This window comes from Gastrolobium bilobum, unplaced genomic scaffold (assembly GCF_033153095.1).
Source record: "Gastrolobium bilobum isolate Gb01-03AN ecotype WA unplaced genomic scaffold, APGP_CSIRO_Gbil_v1 utg25398, whole genome shotgun sequence".
Taxonomy (NCBI): Eukaryota; Viridiplantae; Streptophyta; class Magnoliopsida; order Fabales; family Fabaceae; genus Gastrolobium; species Gastrolobium bilobum.
This window is the reverse complement of record NW_026897820.1, coordinates 272120-297683: the sequence shown is the minus strand read 5'-3', so window position 1 is coordinate 297683 and position 25564 is coordinate 272120. Positions and strand designations below refer to the sequence as shown.

Genomic DNA, 25564 nt, shown 5'->3' with positions numbered 1-25564 from the left:
AAAGCATCATTGCAAGTTCTGGTTTTCAGGAAAAATATAGAAAAAGGGAGAAGGAATGGTGACTAAGTTAGGGAAGTCAACTGAACAAAATAGTACTTTTGAAATAGAGAACTAACTCCTATTACTCAATGAACTCTTTCAAGTTTCAACCAGCAACAGGATACCTAACATATTGCAGTATGTGGGTTTCATATATTTTTTTTATATGAATCCCATATATTTTTATGTATGTATGAAAGATAATTTTATTTTTTATAACATAAAAAAGCAATGAAACCTAATTTTATCCCCCATATATTGCTAAATTAGAAAACAATACATCATTGAAATAAATTCATAACAGGATTACATTGTTTCAAGACACCAATGAAACCTTATATCACAAGTATCATCTGGTTTCATAAAATTTTGTGAGACAAACACCATTTAACTATAATAGATCACAAAAGGCTCACAATGTTTAAAAAGCAACAACAAGGATCACATAGTTTCGTAACAGTTGGGAGACAAACATGGTTTAGCCATAATCTCAAGTGGGGTAGCTTTGGTGTTGGTAAATTCAAAGGATTCAGTCATATCAATAGGTTCGTTAGATGGATTTAAGATGTCAAATGAATGCAAAAAACTAGCCAAAGTGAAATGAACCACACTCAAGCCAAGGGACATTCCAGCACAAATCCTTTTGCCAGTTCCAAATGGCAACAACTCAAAATGATGATCCTTAACATCAACCTCTTTGTGAGTGGTAAGGAACCTTTCTGGTTTGAACTCCAATGGATCTGACCAAACACTAGGATCTCTGTGGATCTTCCATAGGTTTGGGATTAGTCTAGTTCCCTGTCTAACATGGTAGCCACCTAAAGTGCAATTCTCTGTGAATTCACGAGGTGATGAGACAGTGGCTGGTGGATACAATCTTAGTTTCTTTTTAACTATAACTTAAAGATATACCAGTTTATTTATATCTGATTCATTAACACATCTCTCTTTCCCAACATGTGTGTTAAGTTCTTTAGCTTTTTCTCAATAGCAAACACATTGCCCATGTAAGGGTAACTGCGGTTGTGTCAGTTCCTCCCACAATAAATTCCTGCAAATAAGTTCAATTTCCTTATGAGAAGAATGCTGCAATATTATCTCATAAAAAAGAAAAAGAAATCTTGGATCCAATCTTTGGTATAATAGAAACTTCCTCATTTGGTCACAATTTTGTTTTTCACAACTGTTTTCAAAACTCATCAACTTCCAACTTATTACTTATAGTTCATGTAGTATCCCTTTTAGCCACCTAATGATTCTAATCAGAGATGAGTTTACTGTGATAAAAACTTTCACAATACATATTTCAAACAATCCATATCAATATAAAATTGTAATCGTGATTCGTGTGACATACAGAGAATTAGTTTAATTTAATAATCTAATTAATAATTTTTCCTATTTTTTTAAAAAATATATGTTTTAGAAAATAGTATATAAACTCAAGTTGAGTTAAGCCCCAACTTAGGTGCGACTAAATCATAACCCACAAATACACCACATCTAATTTTACTATCTAGTTAAGTCATGAACACTCCTCTTTCTTAGGGATTATTACATTTCCTCTAAAAAGACCACAATTTACATGGATAATCTCTCTAGAAAAACAAATAGAAGTTCAAAAAAATGGAGAAGAAAGAAGAAAAATCTATTGTTGTAAGGGACTACAAAAATAATTTCACTATACACTACTATATATACACCAAAGTTGAGGCCTTGAAAATGGTATCAGCATCACATCCATGAAGTCTCGATCACCTACAATCTTTTCACCCAAAACCCTCTTCTGTCGGTGTTCCTCTAACCATTCACTTAAAGTTTTGTCCATTTCCTTTGCAGTTTCTTTCATGGCCTTCTCATACCCTCCAATATCCAACCATCTTAAAGATACATCATGTATATGTCCTTCCTAACACAGTTTGAAATCTTTTTTTAAGACTACAATTGCAGAAACCATTCAATCGAACATGTTACAACACAATAACTTACAAATTGATGCGTCACAAGCTGTTTAACCTACAGACCCCTCTAACTTCAAGCTCATTAGTTGGTTCACCTCAGAGCCAAATTCATCTGGAAGCTCATTGAAGACATCACGGCAAAACCCAGAGATCATAGCAGCCATGGCTTTTTCATAGTTTATTCCCCTTTGTTGAAAGTAAAACAATTGATCTTCACCAATTTTGGATGTACTAGCTTCGTGTTCAATTCTTGCTGTAGGATTCTTCACCTGAAAAAATTATGATCTAATGAGCAAAATAAAAATATCATTGCAAGTTCTGGTTTTTGGTTTTCAGGAAAAATATATAAAATGGGGGAAAGGAGGAGAAAAGAAGAGGGGAGGGGGGGGGGGGGGGGGGGGGGGGGGGGCTAAGTCAGGGAAGTCAACTGAACAAAATAGTACTTTTGAAATAAGAGAGAACCAACTCTTTGCCCCATTACTGATGAACTCTTTCAAGTTTCAACCAGCAACAGGAGACCTAACACATTGCAGCTACCTTAAGACTAAAGCTACTTTTGAAGAAGCTCTTATTAGCCAAAGGCAACTGGAAAATGGGAAGATCAGAACCAGGAGATCCTCTTGAAAGAGACAGAACGATTCAGCTGTATAAGAAATACTAATATTTTGTAATAGAACATTGAACATCCAAGAAACTTATAGTTCTTACTTCCTTGATATATATTAGGCTTCCCCATTGCTGTTAAAATATTTACACAGATTTCTCAGCATGAAAAAGTACACACTTATACAGGGCATAAACGTATGTATTATGTTGAATTTAATCTAATCATGTTTTTATCGTATCCAGGGTCTAATTCAATTACAATGGTTTCACTTCAAATTCATGGACAATTTACCAAAATCTGATGACTCTGCATTCTTTCATCCAAAGCATTTACTATTATTTTTCTATAAAAGCCTTGTTGTATGGAATCTTACCTAACGCTAACTTAAATTGAACAAATAAATTTCAAAATCTTTCTTTACCAAGAATTTTTGTTTATTTTTTTAAGAAACTGTTTTCAGTATCTTTGTTACGGAAATTGTTTGTTCATTGGTTTTTAATTCCTTTGATTATTTACTTGGTGGAAGTTTCCAGCTTCTTTGACGTGGCTAGTAGCATGGGAGATGTAAAAGAATTTCATTTGCACCTTTGTCTTTTGAATCACACCCTATATACAAGATGAAGTTTCTAGCATGTGATATGTAAAAGAATTTCATTTGCACCTTTCTCTTTCTGAATCACACCTTTATATACAAGGGATAACACATGAATGAATAGAAAATCTCCCCATCATAAACCTTCTCTGCTCTCACTATTTTCTCCAGAATTAATCAATGGATAACTTTTCTTTCACTAGTTTTCCCTGGTTAAGTGTTCTCGGTTTCTTTGAAATCCGTGGACTACAAAATTCCTGTTAAAATCTTTCTCTCACTCTTCACTTCTTTGTTCTCTCCCTCTATTTTATGCTCCTAGGTACCAGGTTGTTATCAAGGCTCAAACTTATTTAACAGCCTATATACCAAAAATTATTAAAACTCCCACATACTGAAACAAGCATAAACAGAAATCTCAAATTATTAGCAGAGGAAAAATTTATCAAAAAAATAAAAAAGAAAGAACTTACCTGGATGTAAGGATATGTATTGGCAGCTGCTTTATCACCAATAAGCATTGAGTCACACTGAGAGGAGTTTCTAGCATTCTCTGCCTTTGATTGAACCTGAACAAGCCCCCTATAACAGTTCCTTGAGTGTCCAACTGATATGCCCTTGGAGATAATCCTACTCTTAGAGTTCTTCCCCTTGTGAATCATCTTTGTACCTGTATCCGCTTGTTGATAGTTATTAGTCAAAGCAACCGAATAAAACTCCCCAACAGTATCATCTCCCTCCAAAACAACACTGGGATATTTCCAAGTAATAGCTGATCCTGTCTCCACTTATGTCCATGATATCTTAGAGTGTGCCCCAGCACAAAGTCCTCTCTTTGTTACAAAATTGTATATCCCTCCCTTCCCATCCTCATCCCCAGCATACCAATTCTGCACAGTGGAGTACTTAATTTCTGCACCTTCACCACAATACAACTCCACAACAGCAGCATGAAGCTGGTTCCTATCATAAGAAGGTGCAGTACATCCCTCCAAATACTCCACAAAACTCCTATCATCTGCAACTATCAAAGTCCTCTCAAACTGCCCAGTCTCCAAAGCATTGATCCTAAAGTAAGTTGAAATCTGCATAGGGCACTTAGTATCCTTAGGAATGTAACAAAAGGATCCATCACTAAACACAGCTGAATTCAAAGCTGCATAATAGTTATCCCCACTAGGCACAACTCTCCCCAAGTACTTTCTAACCAAATGAGGGTACTCCCTAATAGCCTCAGATATTGAACAAAAGATAACACCAGCTTTCTCCAAAACCTTCCTATGAGTTGTAGCAATGGAAACACTGTCAAGAACAGCATCCACTGCAACATTAGCCAAACGGTTCCTCTCATTCAGAGGGACACCCAGTTTATCAAAGTACATAAGGAGTTCAGGGTCAGCATCTTCAAGGGAATTTAGGTGGGTTTCTTCTTTGGTGCAGAGTAATAGCACATATCTTGAAAATTAATTGATGGGTATGAGTTGTCTGACCAATTGGGTTCCTCCATGTTCAAGAATTTTTCAAAAGCACTCAACCTGAACTCAAGCATCCAAATGGGTTCCTCTTTCAAGGAAGATATCAACTTTATGGTCTCTTTGGAGAGACCTTTGGGGATGGAAAAGGAATCGATGTCGAGGGTGAAACCGAATTTCTTGTCGTAGTCACGATTGCGAAGAATCTCACGGATTTTTTCATCGGAGCTTGTGGGAGGAGAAGGAGAAGTGAAACCCACATCAGCACCAAGGTTAAGGACCCTTGAGCTCTGCTTTTTTTTGGGTTTCAAAGTTGGAAGCTTTGGATTGTGGAGATTTCGGAACTTGGACTCGGAAGAAGTGGGTTGATGAGGGAAAGTTGAGACACCGCTCGCAAGAAGACGAAGAGAAGCCATGGATGAGGTTTGCTCCAACAAGGAGATGTTCACAACTACGCAATTATTTTCGTTTAGAACGTGTTACAATTATATGTTAATGGATAATTTTTGCTAATTAATTAATAATTAATTAATAAATTTTTTATAAAAATCTTAACGGTTGATTTACATCAACGATTAAGATATGAATTATAAATAAAAACAAATTATAAATATAACATTATCTAAAAATAAATACTTAATTTTACTCGAATATAAATTCTTTTTATTTATAAATGTTTGAATACTTAAAGGGAAAAAATTATGTATTTTAAATGACATATATTATATTTTTTTATTCTCATAAAAAAGAATTGAGACTTATATCTTTAAAAAAAATTTCACTCACTCTTCTTTTATTATCTATTTTTTTTTTACTTAAAATTACACAATTTTATATGTTAAAATATAAAAATAATTATAAATATTGTGATTTATAAATTAGGAGTTGTTCTTGTTCGTATTTAATGAATGATTCCGTTTTCGAGTATAATTACGCAGTTGTCTTAAAATTTATTTATTTTTTGGTCTACTGTGTTAAATTTATTAAAAAGAGTTTTTTTATCTTCTTGATATCCGATTCCACTCGAATCCAAATTAATGGATAGATTACCGATTTTGTAGTCTTATCTGAGTCAAATCCGTAATAATCGGTCTAATTAGTTACTAGATACATTATGGTTTATTAAAATAAAATAAGATTTATTTATAAATTTATTTTCGTTTATAAATATCTTATAATTATATTTTAATTATTGATTTCAGTCAATTAAATGATTATTATTTTTATAAATTAAATTTATTAATTAATTATTAATTTATAATAAATAATAATTATTAATTAACAGAAATTAATAATTAAAATATAATTATAAATAAAGATAGATTGTAACCTTCCTTGAAAAAATAAAGAAAAAAAGTGTAAATGAAAACCTTAATATGTATCGCACAGCACAGCTCAGCTCCTCCTTTGTCGTTTCTTCCTCCTCAGTCACTTTTCTTCTCCAATTCAGGTCAACCTCGAATCCCTAACTCTCTCTCTCTTTCCCTATCCCTATCGTACGATTCACCTTCTCTCTCTCTCTCTCTCTCTCTCTCTCCAACTACTTTTCCCTCCAATTTTACTTCAACTCGCATCCATGGTTTCGTTGATTTTGATGTTTTCTCGCTTTTCGGGATTCTGATCATAGGGTTCGTGATCCCAAAATTTGATTATCATCTGTCTTTGTTTGGTTTGATTGATCTCAACTGTGCACCTAAACCTTCAATTTTTGTTTTTTTCGTTTTTAATTTTTTGTTTGGTTGGTTTGATTATCTTATGTATCCCCTGTTTGCTGTTTTGCATTTGTTTTCAAGAGTTTGGGTTCTGATGGCAAATCATTATGTCTCCAGTTAACTGTTAACCGTATTTGGTAACTTCCAATATGTCAAGTGGATCAGTCAGACGGGTTTCCCGCCAAGATATTCAGCTGGTAAGCTAGGAACTCTCTCTCTCTCTCTCTCTCTCTCTCTCTCTCTCTCTCTCTCTCTCTTCTTTTGTGGATTCTAAGGATGAGATGATATTTGCATACATAACATGTTGACTGTAGCAAGTTTGTTTTGTGATTATAGTTATTAGCTTGAATATTTGGTGTTGTAAGTAATTTGGGATTTTTATTGAATGCGTTTTTTTTTTTTTTTAATGTCTAGTTGCGAATTAATATTTGGTGTTAAATTTTCCTGAGGAATACTATGTACTTTGATTCCTGATTATATCATTTTAAATTGAAATCATCACTGTTGTGTTGTTCTGTTGGCCCTCTCTCCCAAACCTCTCACTATTTCTTTATACGGTTTAGTTCATCTTACGTCTATCATAGATTGCTAACCTTCATTTTTTTTTTGCTTTACTTGCCTCATTATAGGTGCAAAATCTCATAGAACGATGCCTACAACTATATATGAGCCAGAAAGAAGTTGTGGAAACACTACTGGATCAAGCAAAAATAGAGCCTGGTTTCACCGAACTAGGTAATGAAAAAACCTTTGTTGTCTGGCATGATTTTTTTTCCCCCCACTTTTATTTTAATGGTAAGTTACTTCTTTGTGACTGAAAGATCATGTGTTTGAGTTTAGGAAATGGTTTTTTTGTGAAATGCAAGGGTATGAATGCGTAAATCGATTCTCACCCTTACCCTCACAAAGTCAGGTAGCCTTTATGCATTGGGGTTTGCCATATTTTACACCACCTTCACTTGGTCAGAGACTTTTAGTGTGTTGTACAGTATATAACATGATTGAAATGAAGAGAATCAGTTTCTGTCTTTACATTGGCGAATCTTGAGTTACCTTTTTTGGCAGCAGTTCTCAAACCACTACTTTATGGGGTCCTGTTTTGTAAAAAATGTCAAAACGACTTGGGAGTCAGAAGGTGGCTTGTTTTTGCTATGGACTTTTGCACTCTTGTTGATGATTGTTTATTAGTCCATTCTATTTATGTTTTTAAAATTTCTGCGGCAGTGGCAGAGAAGAATGATAAAATTATGCGAAAGTCTTACAGTCAGGAATTCAAGAATATAAACAGAACCATTTAGTATGGACATTTGCTGTAAATCAAGTCATGAAAGGGACCTTGGGCTACTGGCATTTAATGTCTGAAAACGTTTCCCTTGTGATGAACTGCCCATTTGTTTCATATTTTACCCAATTGCAAGAGGCATTGGGCAGAAGAAGGAACATATCTCCTTCCTTCAAATGCCTTGGGATGTGTGCTGACCAATGTTGTTAAAACGTAGAGTCTACGTAGAAACGGTAGGGGTTAGCAAAAACGTAAAATCGTGAATCGTAAACGAAACGGAAGAGTTTACTACGTGCCATATATATTTAATATATATTTATAGTTATCAAAATCATTATGAAGGAGCCATGAATAATGATTAGAATATATAATCAAATATATAATAAAAAGGTGGAATATAAAATATAAATCACAGTTGAATAGAAATAAATCACAATATATATAATTACTTAATATAAATAATGTATGTTGAAATGAAACTAAGCAGCGAACCAAATAATAAAATATAAAGTGGTTGAAATATATAACATCTAATTTGAATCAAAAGGTGCCATCATGATAACCAAGAAATAATAATAAAATAAAGAAAATAGTATGTATATAGAGAAAAGGTTGGATCGTACGAAGATAGTTTAACAAAGGAGCAAAACAAATAATAAAATAAGAGTTAGGTGGGATAGATCTGTGACTGTGCTTCTGGTTCCTTTTGCAAAGTCCTCTTGCTCTTGCTGTGACTGTGCTTCTGGTTCCCTCTCCGACGGAGCCATGCCTCAGCAGCTGTGGACGACTGAGCAGAAACTCCGGTGGCGGCTCGAGGTTGTGGTCGTCGTGGGTGTCAGACATGGGTGAGCTATTGTACATAACCACAGAGATGGAGACGAGCTAGTTCTTCCTTTTTTTTTTCTTTTTTTTTTTTGGTTTTAGTACTGAGTCGACTTGGTAAAATCGCCGAGTCAACCGAGTTTACCGAGTTGACTCGTCGTTTCAACCGAGTCAGCTCATTTTACGTTTCTACTACCGTTTCGACACGTTTTTTGCCAAAAAAACGTAAACTCGTCCGTTTCTACGAGTTGACACTACGTTTTTGTAGAATATTCTAGAGTTTTCTACTTGTTTCTAGCTTTTTGTTCCTTTGAGTAGTGTGATGCCTCTTCGGTTACTGTGTATTTTATTTATTACTTCAACTCCTTAACTACCTTGTAATCTGTATATAAAGATCCCTTTGGGTGTCAATCAATATATGAAAAAATACATTTCAGTCTTATATTTCATCATGGTATCAAGAGCAGGTTATCCTGTGGTCATCTTGTAAACCTTCACGTTTCCTTCCGTTTTCCATTTTTCACTGTTTATTAAAATAACTCAAAAACCATATCTGGACCCCTCCAATCACGAAACCAAGGCCACCATTGGACTCAGAAGCCATTTCCGAGTCGACCCACGTCAGCCCCGTCGCCGGAAAGTCAGCCACGCGCCGCCACTGCAGAACTGCCTCTCCGGCGCGTGTGAGCCACGCGCCGCCCTGCTGGCCTCCGTTTGTCACGCGGCTTTCACAGAACGGCTCGCCTGGCCTTCCTCTTCCTGTTCTGGGGGTTTAAATCACGATTGGAGCACTCTTCTTGTTGGGTCCAGTTGGTTCCTCTTCGTGATTTTTCAGTTCTGAACGATTGGAGTTCCTTTTTTGTTTTTTTTATTTTTTTTTTATTTTGAACAATGGAAGTTGAAAATATTGAGACTGAGAATAAGCATTCTGAAAAATCATCCGGTAATGTTTCCGGTGTCTTTCCTCTTCCCTGTTCTTCGTCTTCCGGAGACAACCCAGCTATACAGATTACTAACCACCGTTTAAACGGTAAGAATTATGAGCAATTTCAGGAGGTGATGTCTCAATCTGCTGAGGCAACTAGTCATGTTGCTCAACAAGGTATGGCATTCCATGTTGATCATAGTAGTCGTTGGATTCTTGATTCGGGAGCTTCTGATCATATGACAGGTAATGCATCCCTGTTTTGTTCTTATACCCCTTATTATCACCGGTCACGAATAAGGACGGCTGATGGTAGTTTCTCTAATATTGCGGGAAAGGGATCCATTAAGCTCTCTGAACATATTACTCTGAATTCTGTCCTTCATGTCCCTTCTCTTACTTGTAACCTTATCTCTATTAGTAAACTTTCCTCTGAATTGCATTGTGTTGCTAAATTCTCTGCCAAAACCTGTGTTTTTCAAGAACAGGATTCGGGGCTGATGATTGGCAGTGCTAGAGAGGAAGAAGGGCTTTACTATTTTGAAGAAGATTCTCATGAAAAGAGATTTTTTGCAAATCACTCTTTATGTTTATCAGACGATTGTAATGATGTTTTATTGTGGCATCGTCGTTTAGGACACCCAAATTTCTTTTATCTTCAAAAGCTGCTTCCAAACTTATTTATCAACAAAAAACCAAGTTCCTTTTTTTGTGATGATTGTCAGTTTGCAAAACACTCTCGTGTTTCTTATTTCCCTAGAGATTATCATGTTTCGTCTCCATTTACATTGATTCATAGTGATATTTGGGGCCCAGCTCGTGAAAAAAATATATCTGGAACTCGTTGGTTTATTACCTTTATTGATGATCATTCTAGAGTATGCTGGGTATATCTTCTAAAAGATAAGTCTGAAGCTGCAGCCACTTTTAAAAATTTTCATGCTATGGTACAAACTCAATTCCAGACCTCTATCCAAATCCTGCGAACTGACAACGGTACTGAATATTTTAATTCTGTTCTTGGTGATTACCTAACCAAGCAAGGTATTATCCATCAAAGTTCTTGTTCTAACACCCCTCAACAAAATGGGGTGGCTGAAAGGAAAAATAGACATCTCATTGAAGTTGCTAGAGCCCTCTTGTCTACAATGCATGTCCCTAAATACCTGTGGGGGGAGGCTGTCTTGACTGCCTCATATCTCATCAGTCGGATGCCCTCTCGCGTCCTGAATTTTCATTCTCCCATATCTTGCCTTACCCGCTCTTTTCCCTCCTTTCGGGCTCTCTCTTCCCTTCCTCCAAAGTTGTTTGGCTGCGTGGTTTTTGTTCATATTCCTCCACATCAAAGGTCCAAACTTGATCATAAGTCTGTTAAATGTGTCTTCATAGGATATCCTCCTAATCAAAAAGGTTACAAGTGCTACTCACCTTCTCTTCGAAAGGTCTTTGTTTCTATGGATGTTACTTTTTGTGAAACACAATCATTTTTTCCTCGACTTCTCTTCAGGGGGAGTCTATTGGTATAAATGAAGACAAGTCTTGGAATCCAAATAATTCTACTATCTTACCTTTACCCTTGGAAACATCTGTTGTTTCTTTACCTTTGGAGTCAGGGGGAGTTAATGTACAGGAGACAAGGACAGCAATTGTACCAGAGACTGGAGATCCTCCCGGTAAATGGGGAAAATTCTACAGCAGGCGAAAATCTCCTCAAGATCCTCTAGACTGCCAGGATTCTGACCCGAGTCCTAGTTCCAGCAATCCACTTGAGAACACTGGTACAGCTGATCTAGATGTGCCCATTGCCCTTCGAAAAGGTACTAGATCTTGCACTGCTCATCCTATTTCTCATCACATTTCATATGAAAAGTTATCTCCAGGTTTTCGTGCTTTCAACACTATATTAGACGGTACAAAAATACCAAAAAATATCCAAGAGGCACTTAATGACCCTAAATGGAGGGATGCAGTCTTTGAAGAAATGGATGCTCTTAAAAAAAATGGAACTTGGGAGTCCGTGGCACTTCCCAGAGGAAAGAAAACTGTAGGTTGCAAATGGGTGTTCACAATAAAATTTAATGCAGATAACAGCATCAACAAATATAAGGCCAGATTGGTTGCCAAAGGATTTACTCAGACTTATGGGATAGACTATCAGGAGACGTTCGCTCCCGTTGCCAAACTTAACTCTATCCGAGTCTTACTATCACTTGCTGCCAACCTTGATTGGCCCTTGCATCAATTGGACGTAAAGAACGCTTTCTTAAATGGGGACTTACATGAGGAAGTTTACATGGATCCACCACCTGGTTTTGAACAGGGAGATGGTTCTGTATGCATGTTGAAGAAATCTCTTTATGGACTTAAACAATCCCCTAGAGAGTGGTTTGAAAAGTTTACTCGTGTTGTTAAAGAAAGAGGATTTATCCAAGCTCAGACTGATCACACTTTATTTTTTAAACACTCCGATAGTGGCAAAATTGCTATCCTCATTGTTTATGTTGACGACATAATTGTCACAGGTGATGACTGGGAAGAAATAAAATCTTTAAAAGGGGGTTTAGCTAGTCAGTTTGAACTAAAGGATCTGGGATCTCTCAAATATTTCCTTGGAATGGAAGTTGCTCGTAGCAAGGCGGGAATTTCCTTATCTCAGAAGAAATATATTCTAGACCTGCTACAAGAAACAGGTATGCTTGGGTGCAAGCCTGCAGAAACTCCAGTTGAACCCAATATTAAATTGGGAATTGAAGATGGAAAAGATGTTGACAGGGAGCAATACCAAAGGTTGGTAGGGAAGCTGATCTACTTATCTCACACTCGGCCTGATATTGCATTTGCGGTTAGCATGGTTAGCCAATTCATGCATTCTCCTAAGGAAAAACACCTTAGTGCTGTTTATAGAATCCTCAAGTACCTCAAAAACACCCCTGGTCGAGGAATGCTCTTTAAAAGGGGACACAAGAGGATGATAGAAATCTATACAGATGCTGATTGGGCTGGCTCTGCTATGGACCGAAGATCCACTTCAGGATATTGTACCTATGTCTGGGGAAATCTTGTGACCTGGAGAAGTAAGAAACAAACTGTTGTTGCCAGAAGCAGTGCAGAAGCAGAATTTCGGGCGCTAGCCCATGGCATTTGTGAAGGAATCTGGTTAAGAAGGCTCCTTGGAGAATTAAAGATATCTTATTCTCTACCTGTGAGACTCTATTGTGATAATAAGGCTGCAGTCAGTATTGCTCAAAATCCTGTACATCATGACAGAACCAAACATGTGGAGGTTGATCGTCATTTTATCAAAGAAAAATTGGAGGAGGGTAGTGTATGTTTGTCATATATACCCACCAAGGAGCAAACAGCCGACATTCTCACCAAAGGATTACACAAACCCATCTTTGAGGGTTTAATTAGCAAGTTGGGGATGATCAATATATATCTCCCAACTTGAGGGGGAGTGTAGAATATTCTAGAGTTTTCTACTTGTTTCTAGCTTCTTGTTCCTTTGAGTAGTGTGATGCCTCTTCGGTTATTGTGTATTTTATTTATTACTTCAACTCCTTAACTACCTTGTAATCTGTATATAAAGATCCCTTTGGGTGTCAATTAATATATGAAAAAATACATTTCAGTCTTATATTTCATCAGTTTTAACAACAATGGTGCTGACCCAATTTTTTTAACGCACACTAAAATAAATAGCCTTTAAATGGTTGTGGTGTTTTCCACTTAGTAGTCCCTTTGGCGTATCTTTATCAAAGTGATTGGGATGCCAAAATTTGTGTCACTTATGAAAGTCATTGGATGTTCATTTCTCAGGTATATCCTCTTTCTTCCTTGATGTTATCTGGGAGTGGAGGATGGTTCCTGTATTAATTTTTTGGAGGATTTATGGACATGAATGTCATACATCTTGGTTCTTTCTTTCCTCCCTTATATGAACGTTTTAGCTTCCGTAATGCTTCTGTTTCTTGGTTTTGTTTTAATGCTTCGGACTCTGGTTTGTGAAATTTTCTCGGTTAAGGAATGTTAAAAATCAGGATCCGAGAGGTATCATTGTAATCCTTGTTGTGTTAAACTACACAACATTGTTTCTATTATATAACAAACCAAATGTAAAATACAAAATGATACACACTATATGGGACTTCTACACCACTATTGTAACACTATTCTTAACACTTCCTCTCAAGCTAGAGCATATAGATCATATGCTACAAGCTTGTTACATAAATAATACCCCCATTAGGAACCAAAAACAACATTGCTACATCAGCGAAATGAAATGACTAAGTACAACAAATTAACTGGAATGACAATCAGTCTAAAGAAGAGCTGGTAAAGAGACAATGTTTGAATGGACATCAACAACATAGACAGTGCCGGAATGAACATCGGCAAAGACAACTGAGTTGGCCAGGACATCAGCATCAAGATCCCTCTCACACATTTCATCGAATAGTTGGTGAGCAACACTGGTTTCCCCTTGATGGGAGGCCAAAATAAAGCTAAACGCAAATAAAAAAATACTGGAAACATGATAGGAATATAGTCATGTAAGTATATGTAGGTATATGTAAGTTGGGCAGTAGGGGATTATGGGAGAATGACAAGTCTGTTAATCAGAATATTCCAGACGAATAAGTTTGTTAGAGGAAAAAAGGAGGGCAATGCTGAGGTGGCAAGGCTGTTAGAGGGAATAAAAGGTGTAGAGTGGCATGAGCAGAGGCATGGAAATAGATTGGAACTTGGGACTTGGGCTGGGAAACCAGATTGGGAGAGAATCAGAGCACTCTCTAATTGCTCTGGAAACCATTTAGCTTTTCTTGTATTTTTTCCTTTATTTCATTATTGTCTCATATTGTTTGTACCTTCTTCCATTGATTAATATACAGAAAATTCAGTTCTTTTGGGCCATTTCTTTGGTGTTAGTTGCGTTTTACTCTGATATTTTGACAGATCCTATCAATTGGTATCAGAGCACTCCGATCCTAGGGGTGCTTTGAACGGTTTGTTGCGTGCCATGGAAATTCGTTTGGAGATTATAGAAGAGATGAGGAGGAGGAGTGAGGAGAAAACAGAAGAACGTTTCCGCAGAACAGAACAAAAATTGAATGAGATCGAGCAGCTTTTGCGAAGCAAGAGAAGGTCTAGTCGAACATCATCGTTACGGTCTTTCTTGCAGTAGGAGATCGGAATCTTCAAGATCAGAAGAGAGTGTCAACAAAGATGTTCACCTCGTTGATTGGCTAACTTCTAAGCTGGAGCCTCCTCGAGGCCATGGTGTGCACGTTGTAGAAAGCTATCGAAGGGAGTTGTTGCAGAAACCAGCTACGTTGACGGAGAAGATGACGAAGGAGACGAGTGTGTTGGCGATAAGAAACGAGGCTGGGGTCCAATATGGATTTGGGGTTGGGGGAAGACGTAGTGGGCTTAGTCGAACAGCCCAACCCTTTCGCAATAATCAGGGCGCTTCTACAAAGCACATGACTCACTTAAGTCACCATGGCAGCCCCAATGACTCACGTGCCTCTGCTAATACTGTGGTAAAAGACTCGCGTGCTACTGCCCAAACACGTGTGAACTCAGGGGTCTCTTTGGCGAATACCAATCCCGTGGAGAGTTCTGGGAGCAGCGTAGCTAGGGTTGATGGTAGGCGGCTCACTCAGAACGAATTGCATCACAAGTTGCCAAGGGGAATATGTTTCAAGTGTGAGCAGAGATATCGTTGCCAGAACGCACAATTACAAAAGTCGGTGATCGAAGAAGAAGATGGGGAAGACACCACGGATGAAGGGGAACCAACCAATGGTGTACACGGGGTGGGAGGTGAACAGAAAAGGGAAATGGAGGCTCTGCAACTCTCGATCTACAGTGATGTAGGGATCTCTTTGAACATGATTGTGAGTTTGGAGCGTTCCTCATTACATAGCCATGGAAGCAAAGTGCGGCTGGAAACATGAGGGACGTTGAAAGAGGATCTGATTAGGGTAAACAGGGAGTTGGGCCATTTTTTTTTCGGCCCAAACTCTTAACTCATAAATTACAGACTTGGCCCAATTTGAAGGGAGTAATTTCTCTATGGCTGTTTTATGTAAGGAATGGGTATGGGAGCCAACAAGTCTGATTGAGTTAAGCGGGCCCAAAAAATGTGGGTGTCGCCAAATTGGTCTGAAGTGGGTTGTCCAAGAATATGGAATCTTAAGCCAACCCATCTGGGCATATAAATCACAACGGAGTGTGGGTGTTGGAGGAGACGGTGTCATATTCTCCTTTCCATGGCTGCCTAGGGTACTGTTAAAAGCGTTCTCGTTCGATGGAGGATCTATTGATTATCCATAAGAGCGTTCCATGTCAGTCATGAAGGGGAGGGGGAGGTGCTAGACTGCAATGGGTCCAGGTATGTTAGTTACGGTTTGACTATTCTTGTGCTTAAGGGTGATAATGAAAAGACTGCAAAAGGGCTGTGGGACCCTGGAGGAGATCAATATGCTGCAATAAGAAACTGGTCATTGCAATTCAAGCAATGGGATCCCGGTGGAAGGTTCTTGGCGCTGCACCTCACCTTGAGGGCAAGGTGAATGTTTAGGGGGGGAGTATTGATAGGAATATAGTCGTGTAAGTATGTGTAGGTATATGTAAGTTGGGTAGTAGGGGATTATGGAAGCAATGACAAGTCTGTTAGTCAGAATATTCCAGAAGAATGAGTTTGTTAGAGGAAAAAAGGAGGGCAGTGCTGAGGTGGCAAGGCTGTTAGAGGGAATAAAAGGTGTAGAGTGGCATGAGCAGAGGCATGGGAATAGATTGGAACTTGGGACTTGGGCTGAGAAACCAGATTGGAAGAGAATCAGAGCACTCTCTAATTGCTCTGGAAACCATTTAGCTTTTCTTGTATTTTTCCTTTATTTCATTACTGTCTCATATTGTTTGTACCTTCTTCCATTGATTAATATACAGAAAATCTAGTTCTTCTGGGCCATTTCTTTGGTGTTAGTTGCGTTTTACTCTGATATTTTGACAGATCCTATCAAAACACCATAAACATATAGAAATAAAATAGAAATAAAATCATAGTGACCAACTACAAGTCAATATGCCAAACAATGGAAAACACTTAATAGCACCAAACACAACAAATAGTTAATGGTGGTGCGAACAGACCGACAGAAGACGACGGAAAAGACAGTAGTGTCGGAGCTTCGCCGAAAAACATGAACGAGGTCGCACAACAACAACTGGTTCGATGAACAGATCCGACGGAAAAACAGGTCGGACGAAATTGGAGCGGACTTTCGCGAACAGGGACAGACTTTCTTGCGAACAATTGACGGTGCATGAACAGATCTGGAACCAGCAAGGAGAAACGGCAGCGATCTGCAACAGGGTCAGACGCGAACGACGGAGAACATCAAACGCGAACAGCAAATGCGAATGGTGGAGACTCAAAGAAGGTGTGTGGCCCAAACGATCTCCGTTGAACGAAATGAAGGCCGATATGGAAAGAGGAAGGATGGGCGACCTTGTCTTCCCTTGGTCGACGGCGAACGGCCGCTACAAAACGCCGTACGCATCGGAGGAAGGTGGCGCGTGACATCCACGCGCAGAGACTGAAGTGGAGCGTGAAAGCGCTTGAGAACTATTACGACGGTGGGATTGGCGGCTTTGAGTAGATCAACTCCTTCTGAGTCTGTTGACGTACTTGTTGATCAAAACGGTCGCTGAAATTTTTTTCGGTGGCGGACGACGGTGGCTGGAAACTTACGACGGTGAGCTTTCTGCAAAGAACCATTAAACCAAAGACCCCACGACGAAGGAGTCACCGGAAAAGAAATGGCAGCGGGAATTCCTCAAAGAAGGTGATATCTCTTCACAACCGAATTAAAATTATGGAAAAGAGAAATAAGAGAAGCGGATTAAGATTTCTCTCGTTAGGCTTTAGATACCATGTTAAATATCAGGATCCGAGAGATATCATTGTATTCCTTGTAGTGTTAAACTACACAATATTGGTTCTATTATATAACAAACCAAATGTAAAATACAAAAAGATACATACTATGTGGGACTTCTACACCACTATTCTTTACAAGGAAGCTTAATGATCAAGAAGCTTCTAACTTATTCTCAATGCTGGTACTCTGGATTATTTTCAATTTCTTAGTTCCCTAACGTGGGATGTGGACCTTACACTCTTCCAAATTTTGCACTTGCAAATCTTTTCTTTCTTCTTTTCTTTTTTTTTTAAATTCCACTTTTAAATACTTAATCCGGAATCCTTCTACTCAATACTGCCCATTCAGCTCTCTTTGGACAGCCATACATAGTATGATAATACTAATGACCTGCTCCAAGTGCATGAACCACATAAAATTGTCTTCAGATGTTATCTTACGCGTTAGAAGAGTTTGCTAGGTAGTTCTATGGGGTTTCTGATGTGCAGTGGCTTTGTCCTCCCACTTTTTTCCTTTGTTTTGGGAGAAGGAAAGAGGCCAAGCCATCTAGGTGTTGTGAAACTGTGCTCTCTATATGGGCTTGTGGTGCATTTGATTAGATCAAATGTGAGAATATTTGTTTGTGGTTTCTCTCTTTATAAATTCTCTTTTATCATAGAAAATTCCTTTTTTTTCTTTTTTTTTTTGGAAAACTCTTCAAATTTCTTTTACATCTCTCTTGAGTCATCCAGAGGGTGCTATCTTCCTCGCCCGAAAAAAAAAATGCAGTTTGTGATGAAAAGGTTAATGAATCTTGACTGTATTTTGATTAGGATTAGGATTAATTGTAGACTTGTACGGTTGTCACTAGGTTAATGTTTACATCAAGTACGTTTGAGTATCTGCAAAATATGCAAATTTTACATATTTGTAACACTGTATATCATGTTCTTTGACCAAGTTTAGTATTTTAAGAACTAAAATTTAGTTATCAGAGCTTCCTTGAATGAGTCAATGACAGTTCCCTTGGCATGGGAGTTATCGGGGGGAACCTCATTGAGCTGTAGGGAGGCAGTGGCTCCCCTTAAACTATGTTAAACTCTATTACTTTCTATGTAATGTTTTTCATTTTTTTCTAAAAGTGTCCCCCTCGCCTAATTGTTTATAAACTAGTCTAGCTCTGCCACTGGGAAGTATATTGGTTATCTACATTCTGTCCACTATCTGATAATCTTTGGAGAACCAATCTGGTTGACAGCTAACTGTTATTTTTTTAATACTTCAAATTAAGGAAATGGAAGAAGCCTCTAGAAATTGCTGGCAGTTTTAATTGCACTGAAAAAAATGCTGAACTTCTGAATGCCTATGCTTACAGAAAAAAGAAATTAGCTTGTTTGCTTTATCTAGTGAATTAGATCAATGGGCTGAAAAATGAACGCCTGGCTTAGACACCACTAGAGTCTTGATTCCCGAACCATCACATAAACTTGTCAATTCATGTTTACTTATTTGACATGGTTGGCTCGTTTATTCTTGCTGTAATTAATTTATAATTACTGCGGTTTAATATTTGGACTTCCCTTATAAGAAAGATAATAAACTTATTAATAAAATAAGTTGAAACTCGGAAGCTTTGTGATAGGTAACTTTGGGTGATTTCTTGTTTAGCTGCTGCTGAATTATTAATTTCATTTCATGCATGGGCACCATATAGATTGCCTTTGTTTATCCAGCACAGTGCTTCTTCCATTTCCGTGCTTGTAAAAGTTGCAGTAGTTATGTACTAAAAAAAAATAAAAAATTTGCAGTAGTTTGGATACATACAAAGTGGTGGACATTGGGATAAGAGTAAGATTTGATCATCGATAGTTGCTGTTGAAATTGCCATTTAGTCCTGTGGATTGGGCATTGGAGTCAAAAACCAATAGTCACCTTGCACCCATCATGTGGTGTTCTCTATTTCTAAGTTTCTTTTGTTTTTTCCTTCTTTTTTCAGTTTGGCAAAAGCTTGAAGAAGAAAACCAAGAGTTCTTCAAGGCATATCATGCAAGATTGATGTTGAAGCAGCAAATAATGCAATTCAACAGGTTGCTGGAACAACAAGTGCAATTAATGCACTTACACCCAACTGCAGTTGCATCACTATCTACCTCTAATGGGTCACATATCCCTACAGTTTCATCACTACCTAACTCTAATGGGTCACATATCCCTGCAAGTAAGTCTATTACCTCCATGAATATTGTTACCATCATTACCTACCTCTAATGGGTAGTTATACAATTTTTGCTAGTTCAAGCACTGGTAGTAGTTGGGTTTTATCTTCTTTGTGAATGGTGTGAATTTGGAGTTTTGACTTTGTGGCAAAGGATGATGTGGTTTTTGGTATATAGGGGTTTCATTTTTGTGAGATAATGAGAGAGAGTGGATACGTGCCATTCGAGAGGTTAGAAGCTCTCATTCAGGGAAGAAAGTGATTTGGGAGATGAAGAAATCCACGTGGATACCAATGTGGCAATAAACATGCTACAAAAGCGCATAACATGCCACGTGTATACCAATGTGTTCATTAATTTACCATATGCAATCCATATACCTAATTGAGATCATTGGTTTCTCCAATAGGACTGAAATGTACATTTCGTTTTTGTGACTCCCCCAATCAAGTTTCATGCCAGCATGTCATCTCAATTAGTTGAATCTAATTCGATCTAAAATTGGTGTGTGAGTTTTGTTGAGTTGCAACCGAGAGCAGAAGACATGATCTAACCACTAAACACCCCCTGGCCTCAACACCCTGTATATATCATGCAGTGCAAACTCATGGCATGTGGTATCCAGTTGCTTATAGCATGCTTGGACTGCATAATAACCTGCGTGTTTTCAAAGAATGAAAGTCTTTGAGAGATGCTGAGATGCATTAGTACCAAGCCCCTCGATGTAATGAAGTTATGAATGAATAATCCAAATTCAGTGTGCTTGTGATGATTGTCACACTATGTTCCCATATTTTGGCAGCCAATGTCAGGTCCAGTATGAATTGTTCCTCCGGGCTTCGTTTTAAGGACTTTATCTATCCCAAACTCAATCCTCCAATGTCAAAGAGGACTTACTCTTCTTCTTGCCCATGCTTGCAGTCATAGTGCACAGGCTTATTCTTTCTGTCAATTTTGCGCTGGTAGATTTTACAAGCATAGGAATTCTAGACAACGTTGGTGTTTGGTGGTATGTCCATGCATAAAGCCAAGCAGCCTCCTCGTTAAAATAGCAAGCCTATCTTGATAAACAAGTTGATTTTGAATTTAAACATGAATTGATCAAATACTTAGGCATAAATTTTAGAAGCACCAGTTTTAGACAGCAAGGAGTGGATTGAGAACATTTTCACATATAGTGACCTATTTGAAATATTTGTGAAGGGACCAAATCGAACATTAGTGTTGGGTATATGGACCAAAAGTTTAATTTAACACAACTAATCAAACACAAGTTAGTGCCCAATCATACTTCGTTAGGCAGGTAAGATGAGTAGATCATGGTGTTATGACGATTAGTGGTGGCAAAGAGTGATTTGAGAACATTTTCACATTTAGGGATCAAATTGAATATTTTGTGTAGGGATTAGATTGAAAACGAGCATCACCTATAAGGACACAAATTTTAATTTGACCAAAATTATATTTTGTTTTACCTGCCTTGATATATGGTTACTATATTTTTGAAAGCAAAATGGGTGATTTTATTCATAGAAATTTTTTTGTCTAACTTTATAAAGAAGAAAATGAATTTCCTGGAAGGTGAAAGAGACTATCATAAAATGATTTTATGACTGTTTCTGCCTATATTCTTTGTAAAATTTGTCATTCTAAAATTTCAAAATTCAGTTTTTAATGTTCCAGAGATGTAATGAAAAGATATAGAATGATTGAGGAGATATTGAATGTTTGGTTCCAACCATTTTTGTAATTTGGCATCAAATGTCACTTTATTTTACAGTACCTGACAATCCAGTGTGCTACGCTGCTGTGCAAACCCGAGCAGGTTTGAAGCCAGAAAATATGCAACATCCTGTTGATTCCAGTTTATCTAATGTGTTTAATAATGGTGGGTCATCACTCCATACAAGTATGCATGCTGCGGTTGATATGTCTGCTCATGGCAACAGGATTAATGGCCCTCCGAGCATGCTTTCTGGTCAAAGCTCAAACATGGGTCTGATACAAGGAATCAATGGGGGGATGATCAAATCAGAACCTGGATATTCAGGTTGTTCTCCTTATATGTTTGGTACTGATGGAAATGTCCTGGAGGCTCGCCAGACTATCGGTGATGCTTCGGTTACATCATTCACCAATGTGGAGTCCAACTCACATTCACTGAATGAGGCAGTCCTTGATCCAGACACTTCTTCATTTGGATTTTTGGGGCAGATTCCTAGAAATTTTAGCCTTTCAGATCTAACTGCTGATTTTTCTCAGAGTTCTGGTATGTTCTTTCTCTTGTTTTTGTGTGGGTCCATGTGTGTGTCTGCATGCCTGCTTACTACTGATGTTCCTCTACTAATGTCAGGGTGATGAAACCTCAAGAATTATCACACCAACAGAATTAAAATACTGAAATATGTATTATCGAGAATCAGACTTACAGACACCAATATTCAGAAATAACTACTGTAAATGGCCACTATAGCCTTAGAGACACTATGAAATTGGAACACAGAGGGCTCCACAGCACCTCTCCCAATCCAATACCCCAACCAATTCAATTACAAAACATCATACACCCTCGCCCCGCCCCCAACTCTCTCCCTATATCCGTCACACCCCCTCTCCTCTCTCCTGTAACTAACTCACGCTTTCCTTCCTCAATCCTGTTATGTTCCCCCCTCCTTCCTTGGATCCAAAGTGTCTGGGCCTGTACCTGCATCTGGCCCACTCACTGCTACCAGACCCTCTGTTGTTGGGTTCTTTTTCTTCTTTCTGTTATACACCGTCTTGAAGGTCACAAGGAAAGTGCACTTTCCTGATGGTGTTGGGTAAAATGCTGGTCATGTTGATTGTTTAAAGTTTCAACTCGCTTTCTAAGATATTATAGACGAGTGTATCCGCAATTAACAAACCTCAGATTGGATTAATAATTAGCACTAATAGTTCAGTTTCTTGTTTGACAGATATACTGGAGAGCTATTCTAGGTCACCCTTCATGGATACTGGTAACGAGAACTTCCTTGAAAGAGAACAAGGTAAGAAACAATCTCTCTTCACTTTGGGTGTGTGATTCTGTTTTCTAGCACTCTTTTTGAAAAGAAATAATTTTTTTCTATTTCTGTGCCTTGGAAGAGTTTGTGGGGAAAAAAATACGTTTGATAACGTGTTTTATTTTTATTCCAAGAAACAGAATTATGTTTAATAACAAAATACAAATCTATTTCTTTATTTTTGAAATAATTACAGAGATTTCATTCAATGTGTAAAATAACCAAATCGCAATAGATATTTTAACATCATATTTAAAAAGGCCGACCCAGTTCAAGACCCACTCCGTGAGTGTCTGGGGAAGGAAAAATTTGAGTCAAGCCTCACCCCTGCTTTGCAGGGGAGCCGAGTCGAACCCCTGACCTGGAACACCACAGTAAGCAAGCTTACCGCTGAGCCAGGCCGGCCCTTCTAACATCATATTTAACAAATAATAATAATTTTATGAAAATATGAAAAAATATATAAAAATATAATATTTTAATACAATGAAAATGCTAAAACAAATATAATATTTTGTCTTATGAAAATACTCAAAACAATGTTCAAACCAAAATCGGATATGCCTAGTAATTTCTTGAAACTTAAATATTCTTGTCTAAGTTTATTCATCTTGTTTTTCAGTTGACTTTGGGTGTAATCAAGCCCTGTCTGTTTTGTAAATTCGTCTTTCATGTTTTTCCATGCTTTCTTACTAAAGGTAGTTGTTGTTCTATTCCCTTTTTTAACTTCTTCAACCATCAAATTAACAAAAACAATTGTGTTCTTGTCAGTCCATTTTGCTGTGAAACCTTAGGATGCCATTCTCCTTACTAATAACATACGTCAGACGATTAATCATAACACTAAACATTAGAAAATAAACCACATATTGATTATGTATCTATGAGTTACTGTTACTCAGAGCACGTTGAATGCAACCAACAAAGAAACAGAAAGAATTTAAACCAAAACTAACGTAGATGTATTATATTAAACCAGAACACAAATGAAAAAGATGAAAGAATTTAAACAAAAAAAAAAAGGTCACAATTAAGGTTTGCGGTTCAGTTCCCAAAACAAAAGAGGTTTAACTCTCAGTTCGTCACTACATGCAATGGAAACTCTAAGGGAACTGAGAGATAAGCAGAGAAAAATATGTGGGAGATAAACACGAATGTGTGGGAAATTTTCAACTTTTTTCATAAAAAATATAACTAAGAGGGAGGGGGAGGAAGAAGAACAATGTTTTGAAGAGATGATCTCAAGGAGAGAAAGAGAGGAGAGGAGAAGAGAGGTTTACCTGATGGGTAGAAGACAGTCTGGTTGGAAACAGAAGGAGGCAGAAGAGGCGCGTATTAGGGAGTGAGAGAGAAATGTTTCTTTTTTTTTGTCCTGGCATAAAATAACCAAAAAAAGTTTTTTTTTTTTTATTCCCTAGAACAGTAATTAAACTAGTTCATTCTCGAGAACAAAAAATAAACCGATTTCGTCAAACATCGTTTCTGATTTTTTCCGTTCCTTGGAATAATTTTTTTTTTAAAATTGATTTGGAAAGATTGTTATGCACACCGTTATAGTCTGTTGCTTTGTGCTGCAATGTTGACACTATTATTGTCTTGGTGTTAAATTAGACAATAATAGGCTGGACTCCATATCAGAAGGCTTAAGTTATGAAGACTTTGGGAGTGAATAGTTGATACTCGCTATTTAGTCGTCAGCATCTTTGAGGTATGTTCTTTACCTCTATTGTTAGGGATCAGTTATGCAGAAACTGCTGTGAAGTGCAATTAAATCAAGCTGCTATAAAGCCCCCCCTAAAAAAACCCTTCTAACCTCTGCTATTGTTTTTAATTTCATTACATGCATGCATAGTTACAAAATAAATAAACGCTTTAGTTATAGTCTTGATAATTGTTTATCTTGCCTGCAGGTTGAACAAAATGCTTAGAGTGGTGTTGTACAGAAAAATTTAGAGGTTAAAATTTAAACTTCCGGGTCACATACTTTGGTGTGCATAAAGTTCACTCTCCTCGTTCTGCCGTGAGGGGATATGAAATTTGGAATACTTGCATGGAAGGGAAAAGGATGGTGCAAATAAATAACTTTTTTTTTTTTTTTTTCGTTTTTGCTTGTATTTGCCCTTTGGTATTTGCTTTGCAGAATGATTTTATTCTACATTGTGTTGATAGTTGATACTAGAATTGCATTAATATATCTTGTTTTTATTAACTGTACTAAAATTTTATTTTTAAGGAATAATGAACAAGAGTATTATTGAATTGGTTGACTCTTTGGTAAAACTAGTAGGAATTAAAAGATTCCAGAGAGTCCAAGGGAATGTAGAAAGATTGGCGGTCCTCATATAACTTGCTAATAGAAACATTTTTCTTAGGCCAATTCGGTACAGCATGTGGTGCAGTACCCTCTTTCTGTCGGCAACTCTCTTGTCGGTTGGATCGAATGGTAAAATTCAACGCGTAAATTAATGGTTAATTCTACTAGGTTATCTCATCTGTATCATTTGTAAAGATTTGTTGAATGTCCTTTTATTAGATTGGGTCAACTTCCCATTCCCTTAAACCTTTTTGGGTGTTGTAAACCCGAGAAATGAATTGTTCTACCAAATTAGAAGTTTTGGGGGTGGGAAGCATGGACAATGCATGCAACCTTAGCCTTATGCCATGATACGAGAGACACCGGTCCTGCAAAGTTAATAAAATAGCTCATGTCTAAGGAAAATAATCAAATAAAATAGCTAATTAAAAACTAATATACAAAAGATCAAGCAGTTTGAACGTATGGACACTTCGTAAAGTATTTTTGCGTAAACATAAAGGTTTGCGATCCATTATGTTACAGGAAAGAAATTTAGTCTTAAAAAAAAATATAATTATAATATTAAAAGTTATTTTTTTTTCCTCTTCTCATAAGATTATCAGATGATGTGGTGGAGAGAAAAAAAATAACTTTAATATTGTAACTATATA

The 25564-nt window shown here is 37.3% G+C and overlaps 1 protein-coding gene and 2 pseudogenes across 1 annotated transcript; 1 reads left to right on the top strand and 2 right to left on the bottom strand.

The window, feature by feature from the left end:
- Positions 1–480: 480 nt before the first annotated feature.
- LOC133310622 (cytochrome P450 82A3-like) lies at positions 481–1996 on the bottom strand (annotated as a pseudogene).
- LOC133310628 (UPF0051 protein ABCI8, chloroplastic-like) lies at positions 1802–5108 on the bottom strand (annotated as a pseudogene).
- Positions 5109–6041: 933 nt separating this feature from the next.
- Positions 6042–24784, top strand: LOC133310629 (uncharacterized). Its single transcript, XM_061511590.1, has 8 exons — positions 6042–6296; positions 6498–6577; positions 7010–7115; positions 19337–19558; positions 21337–21825; positions 22511–22582; positions 24209–24305; positions 24508–24784. Exons 2-7 carry the CDS (start codon positions 6530–6532, stop codon positions 24268–24270), a joined length of 999 nt encoding a protein of 332 aa, XP_061367574.1. The 5' UTR covers positions 6042–6296; positions 6498–6529; the 3' UTR covers positions 24271–24305; positions 24508–24784.
- The last annotated feature ends 780 nt before the right edge of the window (positions 24785–25564 follow it).

Coding starts and splice junctions, on each gene's coding strand:
- LOC133310629 (XM_061511590.1), top strand. CDS start 6,530: ATGTCAAGTGGATCAGTCAGACGGGTTTCCCGCCAAGATATTCAGCTG. Junction 7,116..19,336: donor GCCTGGTTTCACCGAACTAG/GTAATGAAAAAA, acceptor TTCTTTTTTCAG/TTTGGCAAAAGCTTGAAGAA. Junction 21,826..22,510: donor TGATTTTTCTCAGAGTTCTG/GTATGTTCTTTC, acceptor CTTGTTTGACAG/ATATACTGGAGAGCTATTCT.